This window comes from Aulonocara stuartgranti, assembly GCF_965226115.1.
Source record: "Aulonocara stuartgranti genome assembly, chromosome: 20".
NCBI classification, from domain to species: domain Eukaryota; kingdom Metazoa; phylum Chordata; class Actinopteri; order Cichliformes; family Cichlidae; genus Aulonocara; species Aulonocara stuartgranti.
In genome coordinates, this window is record NC_138956.1 from 33498752 (window position 1) to 33523768 (window position 25017).

Here is a 25017-nt window from a genome sequence, read left to right on the forward strand (position 1 = left end):
TTCCTCCCCACTGCTGTCAGACTCCATAATAAAGACTTTAACTGATCAAGCGCACACATCCATACATATGCAATAATACTAAGTGCAATAATCCTTTCTGTCATCGTTGTATTTTTACTCAGTTGTATATAGTATTTGTATTTGTATTCTATTTTTATCTTATTGTATATTTATTTTATTTTATTCTACTGTATATAGTATTTTATTTTATTCTATTCTGTACAGTTGTGTACTGTATTTATTCTTATTGTATTCTAATTTTTGCCTCATAACTTTTGCACTGTCCACTTCCTGCTGTGACAAAACAAATTTCCCACGTGTGGGACTAATAAAGGTTATCTTATCTTATCTTATCTTATCTTATTTGTATGTATGACCTCTGTATCTCTGACCTCTGATGGAGGAATCCAGACAGTGAACATCCAGCAACATCAGTTACAATGTGTTTCCTCAGCACACTTTAAAATCAACTGGGTTGTACGAGCCATTTATAAATAAGGGCGTTATGTCTCAAACAAGTGACAATTTTCTTACAGAAAAGATGAACAAAAATGGGCGTTTGAACTTTAAAAAGCACAGGCTACATAGCCCACTTCTCCTTAATGCACGTTCACTTTCTATATCTTAAATACAACTTCTGCTTCTACCCTGAAACTCAAACTTTACAACAGGTCATGGCCGCAAAGTATTCTGTAATTCATTCCCTCACATATAAGAAGATGAAACACCACATTTTTTTTACCTGTTCTGCTTTTTCTTATTTTCTGTCAGACGCACATTCTTATAATACTCACATTCAATATGGCCAACTGAGAACCTACCTGATTATTTTTGCTGACCATGTCCAGCTTTATGATCATAATGTACCTACCATCTGATGGTTCCTTCAAGTAAATAAAGTGCTGTGTCACGAAACTCAAATGACTTCAAACTTGTTTACTGAAGATGAAAGTGAGTTAACTGTACTTAGATGATCTTCACGATCACCCAATCTCAGTACAATTGAGTAATAAGGTGAGTGAATACATTTTTGTTTGAAATTTTCTATTTTGATGGCTCAAAACTTCCTCTCTGTCAGTGTCAAAACTTTTTTAGTAGTCGAGTTGCTTTTAGATGATGCAGTGTTTTTGGTTTCACACGAAACTGGAGTACAGCCAGACAGCTAAATTAAAGTGAATTTGATCAAGTCTGAAAAGTCTGCTTTGTGAGACGCAGGACAGACTTCCAGAAACCAAAAGAATCAACTTCTGCAACTTCTGAAGGACGATTTAAAAGAAACCCATAAATAAATGGACACTTAATCTTTGACTCTGCAGTAGAAAAAAACCCATCAAAGCGCAGGAGTGTGAATTTGAAGGAGGGACTGCGAGGATAAGAGAAGTTAGAAGTTCCTTGTTTCCAAACAGAGAAGTAAGAGAAGCAGCATTAAACATTAAGCCGTCAGAACCTCGAGATGAAACTCTGTCACATTTTCTTCTGCTCCATCTTCCTCTGTAAGTAAATTCTTATTATTTCTGATTTATAAAAATGTTTGCAGGTTTTGCACTACATCAGAAAGAGTGCTGAAAGCAGAAGCAGAGGCTGTCTGTGAGTGAATGTCCACAGCTGGATGCTTCGATACTGAACCGCGGTCACAACATCCACACTTAAAAAAAAAGTTTGTGCGCCTTCAGCGTTTTGTACGCTACAATATGGGTTCGATATTCATGGTGGCTTTAGGTGCACCTCGTTAATTCAGCAATCTATACTCCCGAACACATCAGAATGTTTAAAAGGCTGGTTCAGTTTAATTTTGCTTTCTTGGGATAAACATCTGTAATTACTTTGTTGTTCTATTTGATGCAGTGTTTTATATAATTCAGGCTAACATCATGACTATAAGGAAGCTTTTGAATTTTTTTTTATGTCAAAACAAGTTCAATTTTTCATCAGCAAATTCTACAAAATATCATCTAATTTCTTTATCTGTGGATTTTCAAATACCTTACTACACACAAGTCAGTGGGATAATACTGTTGAATTTGATGCAGCAGTAACAGAATTACAGTATACTTTGTTTGAATGAGGACATACCCACCACTTCGAGTTTTCCAGGTAACTTGTGGCTTTCAGTAAAGAATAAAAGGTCCTGGTCTTGGCCAGTAAGTCACGTTTCTGTGAAAGCTAAACTGCAGCAATCTAACTGTGGGCAATAACTGGCAAAAGACAACAACGTTATTTGTGCCTTTTTACTAAGTTCAAGAGGAACAGCACAGCTTAAATGTTAACAGACTGAAAACTGAATATTAAGCATCTATTTCAAAAGCCTGAAAGCAGATCAATTTCTTATCTCAAACAACTAAAAGGTCAATTTTTAAACTTTTAACTCTGAGCTGAGCTGTTCTTCAGCAGATGGCTTGTGTCGATGTCAGGAAGAAGCAGGGTGATTTTGTTCAAATGAAAAATATAAAGAGAGTGAATTTAAATGAACTACTTTAAAATGTTGTTCTGAATTACAGTGAAAAATCATCTGTCTTATTTTAATAAAATATCATCAAACTGCAGTGTTTACAGGAAGTTGGTAATAATTGATTGTTCATATTTTCTACAGACCTGCAGGATGGAAACACTGGACTTGCCAATGCTGAAACTCCCATCTATGAAGGAGTGGAAGGAGGAAACATCACAGTTACATGCAAATTTTATATCCCTGGAAGAAAAACATTGTTCTGCAAAGAAAAATGTGAAAAAGGAAACATTCTCATTGAAACACCTGATTACACAGCTCAGAGCGGCAGATACAGCATTGAATATGAAAAAGAAAAATTCTTAACTCCTATTGTGCATGTGAGCATCACACAGCTGAACAAGTCGGATTCAGGACGGTACAGCTGCACACTGGACACGAGTTTTCAACCATGTGATTTTCAGCTTCTCATCACAGGAGGTGAGAAAAAAAATCTTCTTATTAATGTCCCTGAAGATGTGAAAGTCTCAATGATCACAGTTACATATCTTTCAAATAACCTACATGTGTCATATTTACACTACACGTTTAGTTTCATGAGTTGTGCTGTAAATACACATTAACACCTATTACTCACATGCAGACAGAAAAGCTGCTTCAAGCAGGATTATTATTATTCTGATTGTTTCTTTGTTCACAGCTTCAGACACTCCAACACCTCATGAGCCTTTATCAACATCAACATTTCTCTTATCAGCTTCCACAACAACAACAACAACACACTTCAGTTCAGGAAGCTTCACACCTTCATCAACCTCTCTTGAAACACTGTCATCAGGCTCAGGTATCATATATGCACGTGTGAATGTGTGAGTGTGAATCAGTCTCGTGTTTATCAAAGAACCTTCATCCATGTCCATTAATGACACATCAGCAGGAGTGGAAGAAGCACTTTGATTTATTCCTGAAGTATAATTAGAAACAGTCGCGGTGATGAAATACACAACTCTGTTAGAAGTAAAAGAAAAAAAAGTATGTCCCTGAAGATGTGAACTTCTCACTGACCACAGTTACATATCTTTTAAATAACGTACATGTGTCATATTCACGCAACAAATTTAGTTCAATGACTTGTGCTGTAAACACACATTAACCCCTATTACTCACAAGCGAACAGAAAACCTACAGAAAAATGATTATTATTATTATTCTGATTGTTTCCTCATTCTCAGCTTCAAACACTTCCTCAACACACCTCATCAGCCTTTTTCAGTATCAACATTTCTTCTGTCGGCCTCCACCCGAGAAGCAGTCTGATTTATTCCTGCACTATAAGAAGAAACAGCCACAGTGTAGAAATACACAATTTTCATATAAGTAAAAAAAACAACAACCCCCCCCTCCCAAAAAAAAAACAACAAACCCCCAAAAAACCAAAATGGTATTGACATTAAATTAGAGTTAAAGTATAACAGAAAATTAATCTGAACTTATAAAAAAGTGAAGTCATCAAATAAATGTAGTGCTGTGAAGGGCGTCAGAGTGTCACTGCATGAGGTCTTGATGGCAGATAAAGATGTGATCAGTCAATATTTGACTTCAATGGTTCTCAGGTCAGGCCAGCCCAGGCAGGGTTAAACTGACAGTTTTCATTGTCAGTTTTCCTTTTGTTGATAAAGGTTGATAAAGAAATATTGTTGCATCATGCTGAAAATCATCACTGCTGATTTTTGTAGTCCCTGCAGTTTTACAGCTTCTAGACCTGCTGCTTGACACTTCACCAAAAGATCCTTTTATCTCATCTGGAACATGAAGTCAGAATCAAAGGCGTGGTTCTGACATGATTTAAATCATATCTGACCAATTAAAACTTCTCTGTACATTTAGGATTGTTCCACAACAGCACCACTTACTACTCTGTTGTTATAAGATAAGATAAGATAAGATAAGATAAGATAAGATAAGATAAGATAAGATAAGATAAGATAAGATAAGATAAGATAAGATTGCCTTTATTAGTCCCACACGTGGGAAATTTGTTTTGTCACAGCTGAAAGCGGACAGTGCAAAGTTATATAGCAAAAATTAGAGAACACTGTGAATACAATAAGAATAATATACTGTACATAACTGTACAGAATAGAATAAAATAAAATATACAGTAGGATAAAATAGAATACAAATGCTATATGCAACTGAGTAAAGACTTTGTAAACTTTGTCAGAAAAAGAGTATTGCACTTAGTCTTATTGCACCTGTGTGGGTTTATGTGTGTTTGATCAGCTGCAAAAGTCTTTGTTGTGAAGTCTGACAGCAGTGGTTCCCAAACTTTCTTTGCTAGGTCCCCCTTTGTTTTATAAGAAAATATTCGTGCCCTCCTGAACAAACATATCCTCCAACCACACACACCCATTTTTTGTTTTCAAACTCCATTGCTGTTTATTTTACACCTCAAACTTTTTGTAAACAATTAAACAAATAAAAGTAAACTGCAATAAATTACAGGTTACAATACAATAAACTTTTATCTCTTTTGAATAACAAAAACAAACCATCTTTATGGTGTAATTATTCAATGTGTAATTGTTTTGGTTTTTTTTACTGTGTAATAATATTCAACATTGCTATCATTTTTCAAAAAAAACCTCTCTGTGCAAAATGGGCTTGAAAACATAAACAACCGTCGGATACTGTTTGTCCGGGGGAACAAATTGCGAGAGGATCTGCCTGATATTATTTGCATCCCACTATAACTCTACTGTAACTATACTGTATAAGGATATAACATCTCCAAAATTACAGTAGTAGTTGGTCATTATAACACATGAACATTACCTGATGCTGAGTGAAGCAGAGCAAAGTTAGAGAGGTTTTATTAGAGACACAGATAAGCGTTTTGCAATTTGGCATAATTTTAAAAAAGTTTAAATTTCTGCGTACTGAACAGCAGAAATGAGGCTTTCTTGTCAGAGATCATTTTTGGGGGGAAAATAGTGGCCGACAGTGCTGTACATGACTTGTGCATAATAAGAGAATAAATAATGCAAAAACCAGAGATTTTTAGACTGGAAACTGTTCTTGAAATACACTGAGAGAGAGGGGGGGGGGGGGGGGGGGGAGCAGGAAGTGTGATTATATTGTGGTGGAAGCAAAACAGCCAAAGTAAGAAGGAATTAATGACAATATTTATCAAACATGAAGTGCAGTTCTGATCTTCTTTTGCTGCTGGTTCAGTGTCTTTTGGTCAGAGAGTGACAAAACCGGCAGCTTCAGAAGCTGTGAGATGTCGGCTTTCAGCCCCAATGGCGTGTCTGTGTACGTGGCGTTGGGTGAGAAGCCGACATCTCACAGATCCGTGTGATGTGTCAGGTCCGCTTTGTGTTTATTTCTGTGGGTGGAATCTGTTTAGCTGCTCTCATTTACTGTTTTATGATCACTGTTACATATCTTTCAAATAACCTACATGTGTCATATTTACACTACACGTTTAGTTTCATGAGTTGTGCTGTAAATACACATTAACACCTATTACTCACATGCAGACAGAAAAGCTGCTTCAAGCAGGATTGTGATTATTCTGATTGTTTCTTTGTTCACAGCTTCAGACACTCCAACACCTCATGAGCCTTTATCAACATCAACATTTCTCTTATCAGCTTCCACAACAACAACAACACACTTCAGTTCAGGAAGCTTCACACCTTCATCAACCTCTCCTGAAACACTGTCATCAGGCTCAGGTATCATATATGCACGTGTGAATGTGTGAGTGTGAATCAGTCTCGTGTTTATCAAAGAACCTTCATCCATGTCCATTAATGACACATCAGCAGGAGTGGAAGAAGCACTTTGATTTATTCCTGAAGTATAATTAGAAACAGTCGCGGTGATGAAATACACAACTCTGTTAGAAGTAAAAGAAAAAAAGTATGTCCCTGAAGATGTGAACTTCTCACTGACCACAGTTACATATCTTTTAAATAACGTACATGTGTCATATTCACGCAACAAATTTAGTTCAATGACTTGTGCTGTAAACACACATTAACCCCTATTACTCACAAGCGAACAGAAAACCTACAGAAAAATGATTATTATTATTATTCTGATTGTTTCCTCATTCTCAGCTTCAAACACTTCAAACACTTCCTCAACACACCTCATCAGCCTTTTTCAGTATCAACATTTCTTCTGTCGGCCTCCACCCGAGAAGCAGTCTGATTTATTCCTGCACTATAAGAAGAAACAGCCACAGTGTAGAAATACACAATTTTCATATAAGTAAAAAAAACAACACCTGCCCCTCCCTTCCTTCCCTCCCCATCTCCAGCTGCCTCCCTCCTCCCGCTCCACCACAACCACCCACACATGCAGGGCCTTGGAGTAGGGGTATGTCACCAGGGTGCAGAGGAGGCTACCCCCCCCTCTGTCCCCTTCTGGCTGCCTCTGCCTCAATTTTATCCCACAACTTAGACATTCACATTACTCACACTCTCATTACACATACATATAGGATCTTGGGGGTGGGCACAATACACGGAGTCCAAAGTACCATCAGGGTGTACACCTCACCCCTGGCATCGTTGCCCACCTCTCAATTTTAAATGCACGTAGTCATTGAGGGCTAGCAGGAGGGACCATGCGCTTACCTGCTGCTCTCTGGCAGGTAGCTCCATGCCCTCCTGGGTTTTAAATGCACCTTAGAACACACATGCATCAACACTACAATGAGCGGGTGGAGGGAGGTTTGGAGTCTTCTCTCACCCCCGTTCTCTGCGGCCTGCTGGAGCGGGGGGGCTAGGAGGAGGAGTTGGCCGTCCGGCTGCGGTCTGGGGTGTGGGGCCTCCCTGCTGCTGCGGAGTCGGGGCGGTCTGCCTCTCCCCACCGCAGGGAAAAGGGTAACACCACCTGGGTCTGGGTGCGGTTCCCCCCTCCAGGGGCAAGGGTACCTAGACCCGGTTTGTAGAGTACGCTTGGGGAGTGTGATCGTGTATACAGCGTCTCTTTATGTATGTCTCCACGTCGGTTGAGTGTGAAGTGCACATGAGAGCATGAGGGTGGGAATGGATGTTTGTATCTGTGTGTGCCTGTATGTCTGTGTCTATATGTCAGGTTGGGTATCAGACGCCACCTCTCTGGGGACATCTCGGGCCCTCCAAGGTTTGGAGGCCTATCTCCACCCACCACCACTTCCCCTGCCGGTGGCGGACTCCCTCAGGTGTCGGTGCGTTGGTGGTTCTTTGTATCTGGGGGTGGGCGTCCGGGTACACACCGTCTCACTCCTTGGCGGCCGCTTATTGGGGCTCGCTCGGGCCATTTTGGAGGTGGGGTGCCCCCGGCCTCTCGGCCTGGGGCTCAGTCACTCAGGCACAGCTGGCTGCCGGGGCGTCACTGCAACTCCCCCTGGCTTCTGCTCCGCGGCTGCTGAATGAGCCCTCATCTGGGACTCTCCTTAGCTCTTACTGGGACAGTGGCGCAGCTGCCCCTCTGTGGGTCTTCCTTGGTCTCTTGTGTTCTGGGGGCCTCTGGATGTCTGGAGTTTTGATCTCCTCCATACCTGCTTGATACCATAAAGGACGGGGCTGTGGCTCCCCACACTCCCTAGCAGATCATTACATGGAGAAACCTTTGGAATGCAAGCATGCTGATCCACACAGGTATGCACACAGGTGTACACATGGGTATTCACAGACGCGGACTACAGCTGTCTTGGCTGCTGCCTCAAAGCACACTGTGCGCTGTCTATCCTGCGTGCTGCACAATATCGTTTATTATTTAGTAACTATTGATATCTACTGCTAGCTAGTTTATTGTGATGGTGCTTTTTTTTTTCTCTCATTATGTTGCTCTTTGTTGTTTTCTGTCTCCTCTGTTTTTTTTTCTCCATACAGGTGACCCAGGAGTTTTTTTTTTGTTGTTGTTTGTTTTTTTTTCTCTCTTCCCCCCCTTCTCACCGTCTCTTCCCCCCTTTGGTTTTCTTTCTTTCTCTCCCCCTCTTTCTTTCATTCTTTCCCCCTGTCCTATCCCACAGTTATGTCTGTCCCGTTTGCAACTGAAAATAAAATAAATTCATAATTATAATAAAGGTCAACCAAATGGACCAATATGGCAAGGCCATGATGATCCACTTGGTAAAATAAATCCGCTTGGCATCTTTCTTGGCCTCAAGACAACAATTCTGATGGCTAAAGATCCAAACGGGACAAGAAAAAAAAAAAAACATTTCCTCTGTCGGCCTCCACCCGAGAAGCAGTCTGATTTATTCCTGCACTATAAGAAGAAACAGCCACAGTGTAGAAATACACAATTTTCATATAAGTAAAAAAACACAACACCCCCCCCCCCCCCCCCCCCCCCCCCCCCCGGAAAAAAAAACCTAGACTAGAGTTAAAGTATAACAGAAAATTAATCTGAACTTATAAAAAAGTGAAGAATAAATGTAGTGCTGTGAAGGGCGTCAGAGTGTCACTGCATGAGGTCTTGATGGCGGATAAAGATGTGATCAGTCAATATTTGACTTCAGTGGTTCTCAGATTTCTTCCTATGAATTTATATAAGCATCAGTGTAACAGTCACACAGGAATGTTGCGTGTAGGTTAGTTTTTATTGAATATTTTAAGCAGAATGAGGAGGTGTTCAAGTCTTACCAGCAAGCATTACAACATGACATGATACACATGACAAACATTTTTTTAAACTAGTTTTTTTTTTTTTTGAAAGCCCCTACTTCAGATGTTATCAGTTCATGCTATGTCGTTTTTTGGTGAATCTCCATGACTTACTTAAAAAAACAAAAATAAATTAAACTTTGAATATGTATGTGTACAACTTTATTGATATAATGTATTTATTACATATTTTGATTGTAACAGTTAAATCTGTTCTGTTAATCAGTTTTTCTGATTTTCATCATGGAGATGAGGCTCATTAAATCCAAATCTTCTGGACTCACTCTGTCATAATGTTCAGAATCTGTGTGCATGCTTAGTAGAAGTGTAGCTTATAGGAAAAACACATTTAAAGTCTTATTTTCAAAAGTTTGGGGTAAAGTTGTGTGAAGAGAAATTATTTGAAGGCAAAGAAACTTAGACTGAAGATATCTTTTTCATGCATACATGGACGATTTCCCGTCCCTGGTCCGATCTGCCCTGCGGTATCTGTGCAGAACAGATGTGACCAGAGGAAAACCGCGCAGGGCTTTCAGAGCTTTCTTTATTTATAATCAAAACAGGTTTCAAGGAAGTAGGAGTGGCATGTTCAGAATACAAAAACATTTCCATAAAAGGAGAAAACTGTTCACTTGTCTGCTGAAATGGGAGATAGCTTGGTATGTATAGAAATTCAGACATTCCCAAAAAAGGAGAGAGAGAGAGAGACCGATAGCTTCTCTGTTAACACAGGAGGTAGTATCATGCATTCTTCTGCACATATGGCTTCACTCTCTTTTCCTGTGGTGGTCCCAATTCACAAGCTCTTCTTCCTTTAAATGAAGCTACAACTAAACATAATCACAAAACTAAAAATCTTTCATCAAGTTGCCAAACTGACTAAAGTAGTCAGTCCAAAAACACCAACCCCATTGAATTTACCCGTCACCACTCTTCATCTGTCGTTTTCTAAAAACTCGTGAAAAGCAGCATTTGAAGTTTTGTGTCTGTGTGTCTGTCATCCAGGTTTGTCCTTGGAGCTGGTGATACGTTTGTCTGTGGTGGTGGTTCTGCTGCCTGTTGTTCTGCTGCTCATCTACAGAATCACGGCCGAGGCCTCTAACGGTGAGTTACCTTCAAACATTATTTAAAACCTTTAAGATTCATTAATTGACAACAGAGTTATTTTACTTTTGTATTTTGATGTCTTGTTTTCAATTCAGATTATTTTCAGTTAATTTCCAGAGTTGATTTTCATATTTCAGTTTAAGGTTTATTGTAAGAACATGTTTAGTTTTAGTTGAAGTTTTATTTGTCTCAATTATTATCCTGAGGAGGGCATAGTAAAGCTAATGAAACGTATTACCTGTCTGTTCTACAGGTTTGAACTGCAAGAGACGCTCAGCATATGACCACACTGAGGTGACTTATCTCTGTTTGTTTTCTCTCTATGTCATGGTTTCAAAATCTGTACCAGGCTGGAAAGAAAAACAAACAAACTGAGATTTCATGGTTAAAAAAAAGTTCAGGATTCTGAATTTAAATTGGTAAATGCCTAAAATGTTAAAACATTATTTCTTTTCAGTTTCAATCATATGATTAATTTTCATTTAAATCTGCACTAGTCTCTGTTTTATATTAAAAGATGCAAGCGGTACTAAAATGAACCAAAATAAAGTTCAAAATCTACTTTTTCACTTCTCTGTGTACTATAAATAGAACACACAGCTTCTGTTTCCATCCTGAAACTAAAAACCTGCTGCGCATCATCGTCTTCTGCTTTAATATGTCGTTGCTGTCATTGTGTTTTTGTCTTTGCTCCTCAATTCAGTCAGTTTGTTATTTTTATTTTCCCAGATTGGTCTCAGTGAAATCGATCGTCCAGTCTCCTCATGTGAAGGCTTGACCTACCAAAGTCCCAATACAGCGAGCAGAGATCACGACCAAACCTAGTCTACACTCAGACACAATAACCAGTTTTCAGACATGAACTCCTGTGAAGCTGAATGACTGCATGAACAGTCATTTTTCCTTCTGAAGGAAAAATGACTTTTTAAATCAAGTTACCAGGGTCAGTGATAAAGATTTGATCATTAAACTTCTGTAAAAGCAGGAATGAGATTATGGGCCTCTTAGAATCCACAAGTCAATCTCATCCATGTCACCTTCTCCCATTGCTTCCTCCTTTTCAACCAAACAGGTAATAGACGCGTTGCTCCACCATGTACATGTCACACTTTGCCCCTTTCAAAACTGAAATGCACACTCATGCAGAAGTTGCAGTAAGTTGCAGTAACAGCAGAGGAAGATTTTACTTCAAGCCAAATGGTAAATGGCCTGTATTTGTATAGCGCTTTTACTAGTCCCCCCTAGGGACCCCAAAGCGCTTTACACAACCAGTCATCCACCCATTCACACACACATTCACACACTGGTGATGGCAGCTACATTGTAGCCACAGCCACCCTGGGGCGCACTGACATTAAAACAATTACGGAAAAGCCATTAAACAGAAGTTATTAACACATTTACACACACACATATTATATTACCTGCCTAGTTTAACTGTTTCTGATGATTAAGGACTAATGTACTTCATACGTTTGTCCTCGCCCTGCTGATAATGCAACTTCTGTATGGACGCGTCCATTTCATGTTTTGTAGAGGCAAAGCGTGAAATGGACACAGTGGACCGGTGTGTCTATTATATATCGGTTCGATCTTTTAGCTCAGTGGTTCCCAAAGTGGTGAACGTGCCACATTGCATGGGGGGTGCGGTATGAATTTTTGTGAAAAAGAAGAGTGGACACTGTTAGTATAATAGGCAGGTTTTTTGACGGGGCTCCCACACAAATGCAAAGCAGAAGATGAAGCATCACCAAATATGCTTCCAAACCAACTTCCTTCCAAGCCAAACACAAACATATGATGAAGCATATCTTGCCTTTGGCTTCACCTGCACAACAGCTGTCAAACCAAGGGTAGGTCTCCCCGACAGAATTAGTTTCCCCTGTGTCGGGAGCACACGCTGGGCTCTCCAAATCACAGACAAACAGTATCCCACATTCTTGATTTTTAGTTCACAAACACTATAACGACTAACTACTCCTGAAACTTTGGAGGTTTTAGCTCTTTATACAGTAAAGTTACAGGAGGATATAGATAATTATCAGGCAAAATGTCCTTCGTTTGTTAATCCCACATGAGAACAATAAATATATCATTTTCTGCTGTAACCCTCAAACTGAATGGTAATGTAACGACACTCATTTTTTACTTTTTCATAAAACTAAAACATCACTACTTCCACGTCTAATAGTCTGTAATGGAGGCGGAGTAAACTGGATCCGCACTCTGTGCCGAGCGAATGTTCGCGACACAGGGGGAATACATTTTGTCAGTGATACCTACCTTGGCACAACACTGACCCTGCCACAATTTGTTCCCCTGGTTCAAATCACGGAAAAACAGTATACCACAGTTGTTTATGTTTTTAAACCCATTTTGCACAGAGAGGCATTTTTTGAAGAATGTATTGACAGCAGCGTTGACTGTAAAATGAAGAGGGGCCTAGCAAAAAAAGTTTTAGTCACAGTGTAAATGAATGATGTAAATGGATGTGCAGTCTGCCCAAGTCACCTATTAGAAGGTCTACTTTTTAATTAAAATAAAAGTCATTTCAAAGTTTCTAAACTATCTGGAATCACTCGTCTCATTCTTTGATTAAAACATGTTGTCAGGACACATTTGTGTGTTAGGAAGAGTGTGGATTCCAAACACAGGACTCAGCAGAAAGACTTGAACTCAAAACACAGCGTTACAGTTTTTTCTGATTGCTTAAGCACATTTTTTGCAACTATTGGCTAATTTTGCAAAACTCTTCACACAAATAAGAAAACCTGTCACCCAATCATCAAAACATTGTAGTTCTCTTGCAAAAGCAAACACAGCTAGATTAACTCTACACACTTTCGTAAAAATGGTGTTTCCATATCAAACAGTACACACAAGCCATCATCTACTAAGCACACAATGCGCCAACTGCACACTGATGGTATGAATACAAAACACATCTGGCTTTTGCTTTCTCTGTGCACAAGGTAGGCTATGTCAGTTTGAGCTCATACTTCTGTCATAGATCCATAAGCATAGAGGGATCCAAACTTCAAGTACTGGTGTTTATTCACACACATCAAAACAAACACAAGTGGTTATTTCCAAGTATAGGATTATTTGCAATCGCCATAATGACTATATGGGTTACTTGGTCTGCAGTGAACATGCTTCCTCTGCCCCCTCCTCGTCTACCTCTTGCTCCTCCTTGTCCTTGTCGTCCTCTTCATCCTACTTCTTCACCTCCACGTCCTCTTCCTCGGCCTCCTCTACTTCTCACTCTTTCTGCTCCCTCCATTGTACTCCGCACACACAGCTTACCTGTATTATAGTGCTTAGGCTGATTGCAAAGTGAACTAATTATCTAAGAAAGTCTTCACATGTGAAAGTGTGCCAGACAGTTGGCAAATTAGTGTTAATGATAGCCATACATGTGTGTACTTTTGCTAGGAGTGTGTTGGAAATTTGGAAATTGAGTGTTGTGCAGTGAATTCTGCCTACAGTTTTGCAAAGTGTGTGTTACGAAATTGCAAACTGAGTGCAAAGCAGTTTTTGTGCTTTTAGTTTTGCAAACTCAGTGAGTGGTATTGCTATATGTCTGCATAGTTTTAGGAATTGTGCTACAGGAATCACAGTTAGGGTTTAAGCATTCAGAAAAAACTGTAACAACACATACAGATGAGTAAAACAGGAGCAAACAGACTGAAAACTAACACTGACAGAGAGAAGGGAGAGCACACAACATGAGGGGAGTTCACAACAAGGGAGTGAAGGAAACTAAAGGCTTAAATACACAAGAGGTGATCAGGGAGATGGAACTCACAAGAACACAGGTGAACAAAATCTGACAAATAAGACAGAGGATGCAAAACTGAATGTACGGGCAGGAAACGGGGGACTAACAAAATAAAACAGGAAGGAACACACTGAGACTGAGACATGACACTTGGACTGGGGATAAACAGACATGGAGACATGACAGACTGGGGACACAAAAGGATGAAACACTGAAATGAAGATGGGAACAGGGAAAAACCACAGCCAGACAGACCTAAACACAACTGGGGAGACCAGAGGTAAAACAACACAGGGACACTGGAGACACAACACAGGGACGAAACTAACAGACTGGACACAAAAGGACAAGAAATCAAGAAATATAAATAACAAACTCATAGACAACAGAGTGTAACATATGCAGGAAGTAGAAGCTAAATTAACTTAAAACTTTCAAAGACACATAATTACATAATTTTGTATGTGGCAGGTGAGTGAACACAGCTTTGTATTAAACAGTTTTTATTTTGACAGGAAGCCCCTCAGTGTTGAGCTTTCTGTCAGTGTCACTGCTCCTTTAGTAGGTGAGTTGCAGATGGATTCACACGATGAAACTGCAGCCAGTTAAATAAGATTAGTTAACTCCAAACTCTGTTTTGGAAGACAAAAAAAAAAGGTTACATTTCAGAAAATGTAAAACTAAACCATAAATAAATGGACAAAAAAAACCCTGTGAAAGCAGAGGAGTGTGGGTTTGAGGGAGGGACCACAACAAATGCAAAAATTAGAAGTTCCTGGTTTGCAAACAGAGAAGAAAGAGAAGCAGCATTAAGCCGTCAGAACCTCGAGATGAAACTCTGTCACATTTTGTTCTGCTTCATCTTCCTCTGTGAGTAAATTTGTCTTATTTCTGATTTATAACAATGTTTGCAGGTTTTGCACTTCATCAGAAATAGTGCAGAAAGAAGAAGCTGAGGTTGTCTGTGAGTCAATGTCCACCACTGTTCTTACAGAGCAGATGAAGAGCAAAAACGTCCAAAATTTCAGAAGTAATAAGGCAAGGCAAGGCAAGTTTATTTGTATAGCACAATTCAACAACAAGGTGATTCAAAGTGCTTTACAGAGACATTAGAAACAAAAACAAATAAAAAGCATGAGCAAACAAACTAATTAACAAACAAACAAACAAACAAACAAACAAACAAACAAACAAACAAACAAACAAAACAGTGTATAAAATCAAAACAGATAAAATCAGAACAGTAGATAAAATCAGTAGTTAAAATGTTAGTTTTGAAATTTAAGCTTAAAAGTGTGGATTTGGTGCTTTATTCAAATGCAGCTGAGAACAGGTGAGTCTTCGACCTGGATTTAAATAAACTGAGTGTTTCAGCTGATCTGAGGCTTTCTGGGAGTTTGTTCCAGATATAAGGAGCATAAAAGCTGAATGCAGCTTCTCCGTGTCTGGTTCTGACTCTAGGAACTGATAAAAGACCGGATCCAGATGACCTGAGGGATCTGGAAGGTTCATACTGGGTCAGGAGGTCACTGATATATTTTGGTCCTAAACCATTCAGAGCTTTATAGACCAGCATCAGAACTTTAAAGTCTATCCTCTGACGGACAGGCAGCCAGTGTAAAGACCTCAGAGCTGGACTGATGTGGTCCACTTTTTTGGTCTTAGTGAGGACTCGAGCAGCAGAGTTCTGAATGAGCTGTAGTTGTCTGACTGATTTTTTAGGTAGACCTGTAAAGATGCTGTTACAGTAATCAAGCCTACTAAAGATGAATGCATGGACTAGTTTTTCCAGGTCCTGTTGAGACATCAGATCTTTTATCCTTGAAATATTCTTGAGGTGATAGTAAGCTGATTTTGTAATTGTCTTAATGTGTTTTTCTAAGTTTAGGTCTGCATCCATCACTACACCCAAATTTCTCGCCTGGTTTGTGGTTTTTAGATGTATAGATTGAAGTTCTCTGGTGACCTGTAATCGTTTTTCTTTGGCGCCAAAGACTATTACCTCAGTTTTGTTTTTGTTTAGCTGGAGAAAATTGTGGCACAACCAGTCATTAATTTCCTCAATGCATTTACCTACAGCCTGTACAGGACCTTGGTCTCCTGGTAACATTGTGATATATATTTGTGTGTCATCTGCATAGCTGTGATAGTTTATTTTGTTGTTCTTTATAATCTGTGCCAGTGGGAGCATGTAGATGTTAACCAGAAGGGGTCCCAAGATGGAACCTTGGGGAACTCCACATGTGATGCTTGTCTGCTCAGATGTGAAGTTACCTATTGATACAAAGTATTTCCTGTTTTCTAAGTATGTTTTGAACCAGTTTAGTACAGTTCCTGAAAGACCTGCCCAGTTCTCCAGTCGTTTGAGTAATATGAGATCCAGTAAAACTAAGACTGACATTTTTCCACTGTCTGTATTCAGACATATGTCATTAAACACTTTGGTCAGAGCGGTTTCAGTGCTGTGGTTCTGTCTAAAACCTGACTGGAAGGCATCGTAGCAATTATTCTGTTTTAAGAAGTAATTGAGCTGTTGAGAAACTGCTTTTTCAATGATCTTACTTAAAAATGGGACATTTGAGATCGGCCTGTAGTTGTTCATTTGTGTCTTGTCAAGATTGTCCTTTTTCAGTATAGGTTTAATTACAGCAGTTTTTAGAGGTTCTGGAAACACACCTGACATTAAAGAAAAGTTGACGATCTGTAACAGGTCTGACTCTAAAGTCTTTGAGACCTTTTTGAAAAAAATTGTTGGCAGGACAGCTAAACAGCAGGAGGAGGAGTTCAGTTGACCTAAGATGTCCTCCAGGTCTTTGCTGTTAATAGGGTCAAACTGTTTCATGGTGTTTAAACAGTTTTTCGGTGGACACAGTACATAGTCTGGATCTGCTGTTGATGTACCAATTGCGTGTCTAATCTTTTGGATTTTTTCTGTGAAGAATTTGGCAAAGTCATTGCAGGCCATGGTCGAATGAAGTTCAGCTGCCACTGACACAGGAGAGTTTGTTAGCCTGTCAACTGTAGAAAATAAGACCCGAGCATTATGACTGTTTTTAGTGATGATGTCAGAGAAGTAGGACCTCCTTGCATTCCTCAGTTGTAAATTATAATTGTGAAGTTTCTCTTTATAGATGTCATAGTGAACCTGGAGGTTTGTTTTTCTCCATCTGCGCTCAGCTTTCCTACAATCTCTTTTTTTCATTTTTCACCAGTGTGGAGTTTCTCCATGGAGACTTTTTCCTTCCAGAGATAACCTTCACCTTAATGGGGGCAATAGTGTCCATTACATTTAACATGTTAGCATTGAAGCTATTGACGAGCTCATTGACTGACCCTCTGGACAGGTCAGGTGTTAATGGGAAGACCTGGTTAAAGATCTCACTACTGTGTTCAGTTATACACCGTTTTGTGATCACTGCTGTTGATATATTTGTGTGGGCTGAGATTTTACTTTCAAAGAAAACACAGTAATGATCAGACAGACCCACATCAGACACAGTAATGTTTGAAATGCTCAGGCCCTTGGAGATCAGTAGGTCAAGAGTGTGTCCTCTATTATGTGTGGCCTCTGTTACATGCTGAGTCAGCCCAAAGTTGCCCAGAGTGTTACTCAGGTCTTTAGTCCCTTTGTCCTGAGGGTTGTCCACATGGATGTTAAAATCCCCAACAATAATTACACAGTCGAAATCAACACAGATCACAGACAGCAGTTCACTGAGGTCATTAAAAAAGTCTGTGCAGTATTTGGGAGGCCTGTAAACATTAAGAAACACAACTTTGGATGGGGCCTTCAGCTGTAAAGCCACATATTCAAAAGACTGAAAACTTCCAGGAGATAGCTGCTTACATTGAAATGATTCATTAAATAAGACAGCAACCCCTCCTCCTCTCCTGCTCACCCTGGCCTCACTGATAAAACTGTAGCTAGGAGGGGTCGTCTCGATGAGAACAGCTCCACTGTTACTTTGGTCCAACCAAGTTTCAGTTAAAAACATAAAATCAAGGCTGTGCTCAGTGATTAAATCATTAATTAAAAATGTTTTCCCAGCTAAAGATCTAACGTTTAATAAAGCCAACTTAAGTGTTTTAGAGGTATTACTTGTCCCCTCGTGTTTGGGAGCAGTCTGTGGCACACAAGGTATGTTTACTATATTTAAAGATCTTTTAGAGTGCAGCTCTCTGTGTTTTGACCAGGCCACATGTCTCCTTCTGTCACCTAAAAGTACAGAGATTTTAAAACCTTCTAGTAAACAGGGTCCCAGCTTCTCCTGGGAAAAGTCACCACTGCCATAATCCTCGCAGCCCGGACCCTTCACACATCACAAATAAGTCATTATTAGAGGTGTTTGTGATCTAAAAGCCCAGTGCGCGCTCCCGACGCAGGGGAAACAAATGCTGTCGGGGATACCGACCTTGACACGTCACCTGGTTAGCAGCTGCTTTTAGACCGACAGCAGCTCGTTTGTGTTCAGAGTGCTGCTTCCTTCTTTTCCAAACTACCAAACCACATTTAGAGCTTGTAAGGAAACAACCTTATCATTGAGTTCAGGAGGAACAGCACAGCTCAAAGCAGATCAAGATCTTATCACAGACAAATAAGAGGTCAGTTTTCAAACTTTTAACTGAGCGGTTCTTCAGTAGATGTCTTGTGTTGGCAGGAAGGACCAGGATGATTTTGTTTAAATGAAGACTACAAAGAGAGTGAATTTAAATGAACTACCTTTAATTGTTGTGTTCAATTAGATAATAATAATAATAATAATAATAACAATAATTTGTTTCAGTTTAATTTAGTAAAATATTTAAAATCAAATGCTGTGCTTATAGGAAGTAACTGATTGTTCATATTTTCTACAGACCTGCAGGATGGAAACACTGGACTTGCCAACGCTGAAACTCCCGTCTATGAAGGAGTGGAAGGAGGAAACATCACAGTCGAATGTAAATTTTATTTACTAGGAAGTAAAATGTTGTTCTGCAAAGACAAATGTGAAAAAAGAAACATTCTCATTGAAACAACTGATTACACAGCTCAGAGCGGCAGATACAGCATTACATTTGTAAGAAAGAATGTACTGTCAAAGGATATTGTGTACGTGAGCATCACACAGCTGAACAAGTCTGATTCAGGATGGTACAGATGCACACTGGACAGAGCTTTAGAACCATGTGATTTTCAGCTTGTCATCACAGGAGGTGAGTAAAGAAAATGTATTCATGTCCCTGAAGATGTGAACTTCTCATTGACCACAGTTACTTTTCTTTCAATAACCTACATGTGTCATATTTACACTTCAGGTTAGTTCAATGAGTTGTGCTGTAAGAACATATTAACCTCTATTACTGACATGCAGACAGAAAACCTGCTCCAAGCAGGATTGTTATTATTCTGATTTTTCCTTGTTCACAGCTTCAAAAACTCCAACACCTCATCAGCCTTTATCAACATCAACATTTCTCCTGTCGGCCTCCACAACAACAACAAACTTCACTTCAGCAAGTTTCGTACCTTCGGCCTCCTCTGAAGTCTTCAGACAGCCTCAAACAGCTGCAGGTTCAGGTACATCGTATATGCATGAGTGTGGATAAGAGTGTGGATCTGTCATTGTTTATCACAAAAATAAAAACCCTCATCCATGTCTATTAACGACACATCAGTGTGGAAGAAGCAGTCTGATTAATTCCTGAAGTATAAGTAGAAACAGCCACAGTGTAGAAATACACACAAAAAAGTATTGACATTAAAATTTAATCAGAGTATCAAAAGTAAAATTACCAGAGCTGTTTTATGATGAGGTTATGTTTGTGAATTTCTATCTGTTAATTGCTCCCAATGGCAACTTTTTCACAATTTAAACTGAATTATGTATTTGATGTAGGAGACAGAGTGTGTAAAAGCGAATATCTGAATTTACCAATCGATCTACATCCCTGTTCTCCCCCAACACCTATGGTCGTGAGCTGTGGGTAGTGACTGAAATAATGGCGGAAATGAGCTCCCTCCAAGGGTGGCTGGTGTTTCCCTTAGAGATGGGATGAAGAGTTTGGCCATTCAGGAGGGGCGCAGAGTAGAGCTGCTGCTCCTCCACATCGTAAGGAGCCAGGTGAGGTGGTTTTGGCATCTGACAAGGACGCCTCCTGGAAACCTCCCGGGTGAGGTGTTCCGGGCATGTCCCACCGGGAGAAGAGACCCAGGACACGCTGGGGAGATAATATCTCTCCTCTGGCCTGGGAATGCCTTTGTGTTCCCCTGGAAAAGCTGGCTGGGGAGAGGGAGGTCTGGGCTTCTCTGCTTAGGTTGCTGCCCCCGCGACCCGCCCTTTAAAAGTGGAAGAAGATTAAGATATTACATTTTGTAAAATTAATATAAAATTATGAAGGAAGTGAAGTTATGAGATAAATCTAGGAATGTAAAGAGCACAACGTCTAAATGAAGCACTTAAAAACTTACCACCACTGCAGATAAAAGCTGGTTGAGAACTTGGCTGACTTCTTAGTGTCACTACATGAGCTCTTGATGGCAGACAAAGATGTGATCAGTTAATATTGTTAATCAGTTTTTCTGATTTTCATCATGGAGATGAGGCTCATTAAATCCAAATCTTCTGGACTCACTCTGTCATAATGTTCAGAAACTGAGTGCATGCTTAGTAGGAGTGTAGCTTATGGGAAAAACACATTTAAAGGCTTATTTTCAAAGGTTTGGGGTAAAGTTGCAGAACATTTGAATCTGATGAACTGGATGAGACCACAAATTCTATTCACTGAGTTTTTAATGTCCCAGTGACCATGGAAATGAAAGTGATGGTTCTCTCCCAGTTTGTTTAGATGGATGGGAATTTAAAATAATTACCAAGATTTGACTCAAGCTGCTGAGCTAAAAGTCTGGAGCTGAAGCTCAGTCTCATGGCAAAACATGAAAAACTGACAAAAAGTTGTTTGTGTGCACAGAAAACTGCCCTCTGTTTTCATTACAGTCATGTGACTTCAGTAATATCATTTCAACAGGAAGAATGATTCGAGTCCACAAACTTGAAATAATAGAAAAAATTCAACATTTTTATTTCAGGTTCTTCTGTGAGACTTTGCTGCAGTTTATGTTTTAGAAATTATTTGCTGTGGTGCACGTCTGTTTCCTAAGATCCTGTTAACCTACACAGATCATGCTTTATGTTCACCCACTCTTCACATTTCCAAGACCAAAGTCCAACAGCACAGAATGATTCAAGACACTGAGCAGCAGTTTATTTACTTGACAAATGATCCATACCCAGAACAACAACTATTCCCTCACAAAGAGAAACAAGTTACAATTCTCCAACAAGAGCAAAGCTCAACAACATTTCATGTCTTTTTCTGAGAAACTCGTGAAAAGCAGCATTTGAAGTTTTGGGTCTGTGTGTCTGTCATCCAGGTTTGTCCTTGGAGCTGGTGATACGTTTATCTGTGGTGGTGGTTCTGCTGCCTGTTGTTCTGCTGCTCATCTACAGAATCACGGCCGAGGCCTCTAACGGTGAGTTACCTTCAAACATTATTTAAAACCTTTAAGATTCATTAATTGACAACAGAGTTATTATACTTTTGCATTTTGATGTTTGTTTTCAATTCAGTTTATTTTCTATTTTCAGTTAATTTCCAGAGTGGATTTTCATATTTCAGTTTTATTAGTCTCAATTATTATCCTGAGGGGGGCATATGTCAGAGGCAAGATTTAAGATAAGTAGTACAGGTATTACAATAAAAACTGTATTAGCGACACACCTGCGTTAGACCTGTCCAGGGTGTACCATGACTCTTGCCCTGTGACAGCTGAGAAAGGCTTCAGCATCCCCACAACCTTAATAAGGAGAAGTGGATTTAATTTAAATAAATTGCATTTTTGTTTTTAATGTATTTTAACTGTAATAACCTTTATTCAAAATATTTCTTGTGGTACTGATTGGTTGCTGATAAACTCAGTGTTTCACAGGACAGGCACACACACTGGACACACAACATTTTGTTAAAATTGTATTACGTTTTCAGAATAAGTAAGTCAAGCTAATGAAACTTATTACCTGTCTTTTCTACAGGTTTGAACAGCAGGAGACACTCAGCATTTGACCACACTGAGGTGATTTATCTCAGTTTGTTTTTTCTCTATGTCATCTTTTAAAAATCTGTACGAGACTGGAAAGAAATGGCATGGTCCTGGGTCATTTTGGCCCAGCGGTTTAAGTTTCCTGTGCTTTTTGTCATTTTTTTGCATTATGTTAAGGTTAGATTTCCTACGTCACTCTGTTCAGTAGTCTCCCTGTGTTGTTGCCTTCTGTGTCTCCCCCTGGGTGTCTGCATTTATATGGTTGTGTGAGTTCTTGTGACATCTTGTTTTCCCCAGCCTATCATGGCTGCCTCTCTCCCTCATGCTCCTCATGTTCTCTCTCCCTCTAGTTTAGTTTATATTTTTATATTTTATAGTTTTGTATCGTTTTCCCTCGAGTCAGCAATGAAGCTGCATTTTGAGTTCGCCCCCATGTGTTGCGAATCCTGCATTTTGGGTCCAATCTCCTGCCTGTCACAGAGCAATTCATGACAGAAAAGAAAAACAAAAAGTGATTTCATGGTTTACAAAAAGTTCATGATTTTCAATTTAAATTGGTAAATGCTGACCTAATAGGAAAATGTTAAAACAATATTTCATTCCAGTTTCAATCATATCGAGGCGATCGTGGCTCAAGAGTTGGCAGTTCGTCTTGTAACCGGAAGGTTGCCGTCTCGGTCATTGTGTCCTTGGGCAAGACACTTCACCTACCGCCTCCTGGTCTGCCCCAGGGCAGCTGTGGCTACAACTGTAGCTTACCTTCACCAGTGTGTGAATGAATAGTGGAATTGTAAAGCGGTTTGAGGGCCCGAAAAGCGCTATATAAATGAAATCCATTATTATATGATTAATTTAAATCTACTTTTCACTTCTCTGTGTACTATAAATAGAACACACAGCTTCTGTTTCCATCCTGAAACTAAAAACCTGCTGCGCATCATCATCTTCTGCTTTAATATGTCTTTGCTGTCATTGTGTTTTTGTCTTTTCTCCTCAATTCAGTCAGTTTGTCATTTTTATTTTCCCAGATTGGTCTCAGTGAAATCGATCGTCCAGTCTCCTCATGTGAAGACTCGACCTCGAGCAGAGATCACGACCAAACCTACTCTACACTCAGACACAATAACCAGTTTTCAGACATGAACTCCTGTGAAGCTGAATGACTGCATGAGCGTACCTGTTATTTTTCTCCCATTGCTTCCATCTTTTAGCCCAGTATCGTGTCAAAACATGTAATAGACACGCTGGTCCACCGTGTACATTTGACACTTTGCCCCTTACAAAACATGAAATGGACACACATGCAGAAGTTGCAGTAACAGCAGAGGGAGATTTATTTCAAGCCAACATGAAAATAATCATCGGAAAGCCTTTAAATAAATGTTATTAACACATTTACATGCATATACATATTAGCCACCTAGCTTAACTGTTTCTGATGATTAAGGACGAATGTACTTGGTCCTCACTACCGACTTCATGGCTTTACATATATTACTCCCCCTGCTGGTAATGCAACTTCTGCATTCATGTCCATTTCATTTGTTGAAGAGGTAAAGCGTGCGATGGACACTGTCGACCGACGTGTCTGTTACACGTTTTGCCGTGATATCAGTTTGATCCTTTAGCCACAGTGTCAATGAATGACGTACATGGATCTACAGTCTGCCCAAGTCACCTATTAGAAGGTCTACTTTTTAATTAAAATAAAAGTCATTTCAAAGTTTCTAAACTATCTGGAATCACTCGTCTCATTCTTTGTTTAAAAGATGTTGTCAGGACACATTTGTGTGTTAGGAAGAGTGTGGATTCCAAACACAGGACTCAGCAGAAAGACTTGAACTCAAAACACAGCATTATTAGCTAACAAATGGCAAACTTAACAACACATACAGATGAGTAAAACAGGAGCAAACAGACTGAAAACTAACACTGACAGGGAGAAGGGAGAACACACAACATGAGGGGAGATCACAACAAGGGAGTGAAGGAAACTAAAGGCTTAAATACACAAGAGGTGATCAGGGAGATGGAACTCACAAGAACACAGGTGAACTAAATCTGACAAACAAGACAGAGGATGCAAAACTGAATGTACGGGCAGGAGACGGGGGACTAACAAAATAAAACAGGAAGGAACACTGAGACTGAGACATGAAACTTGGACTGGGGATAAACAGACATGGAGACATGACAGACTGGGGACACAAAAGGATGAAACATGGAAATGAAGATGGGAACAGGGAAAAACCACAGCCAGACAGACCTGAATACAACTGGGGAGACCAGAGGTAAAACAACACAGAGACACAAATGGTAAGTGGCCTGTATTTATATAGCGCTTTTACTAGTCCCTAAGGACCCCAAAGCGCTTTACATATCCAGTCATCCACCCATTCACACACTGGTGATGGCAGCTACATTGTAGCCACGGCCACCCTGGGGCGCACTGACAGAGGCGAGGCTGCCGGACACTGGCGCCACCAGGCCCTCTGACCACCACCAGTAGGCAACGGGTGAAGTGTCTTGCCCAAGGACACAACGACCGAGACTGTCCAAGCCGGGGCTCGAACCGGCAGCCTTCCGATTACAAGACGAACTCCCAACTCTTGAGCCACGACACAGGGACAAAACTAACAGACTGGACACAAAAGCACAAGAAATCAAGAAATACAAATAACAAACTCATAGACAATAGAGTGTAACATACTGTATTCAGGAAGTAGAAGCTAAATTAACTTATAACTTTCAAAGACACATAATTACATAATTTTGTATGTGGCAGGTGAGTGAACACAGTTTTGTATTAAACAGTTTTTATTTTGACAGGAAGCCCCTCGGTGTTGAGCTTTCTGTCAGTGTCACTGCTCCTTTAGTAGGTGAGTTGCAGATGGATTCACACGATGAAACTGCAGCCACTTAAATAACATTAGTA

The 25017-nt window shown here is 39.8% G+C and overlaps 1 protein-coding gene across 2 annotated transcripts; it reads left to right on the plus strand.

Moving 5' to 3' along the window:
• The first annotated feature begins 1064 nt into the window (after positions 1–1064).
• LOC309697290 (uncharacterized protein) lies at positions 1065–23804 on the plus strand. Of its 2 annotated transcripts, XM_082519090.1 has the most exons (7): positions 1065–1493; positions 2591–2926; positions 3147–3290; positions 6046–6186; positions 21417–21515; positions 22075–22115; positions 23111–23804. In XM_082519090.1, exons 1-7 carry the CDS (start codon positions 1454–1456, stop codon positions 23243–23245), a joined length of 936 nt encoding a protein of 311 aa, XP_082375216.1. In that variant the 5' UTR covers positions 1065–1453; the 3' UTR covers positions 23246–23804. The 2 variants fall into 2 exon arrangements, with proteins under 2 accessions (XP_082375216.1, XP_082375217.1); XM_082519091.1 differs by lacking the exons at positions 1065–1493; positions 2591–2926; positions 3147–3290; positions 6046–6186 and adding exons at positions 14816–14872; positions 18860–19198; positions 19413–19562.
• The last annotated feature ends 1213 nt before the right edge of the window (positions 23805–25017 follow it).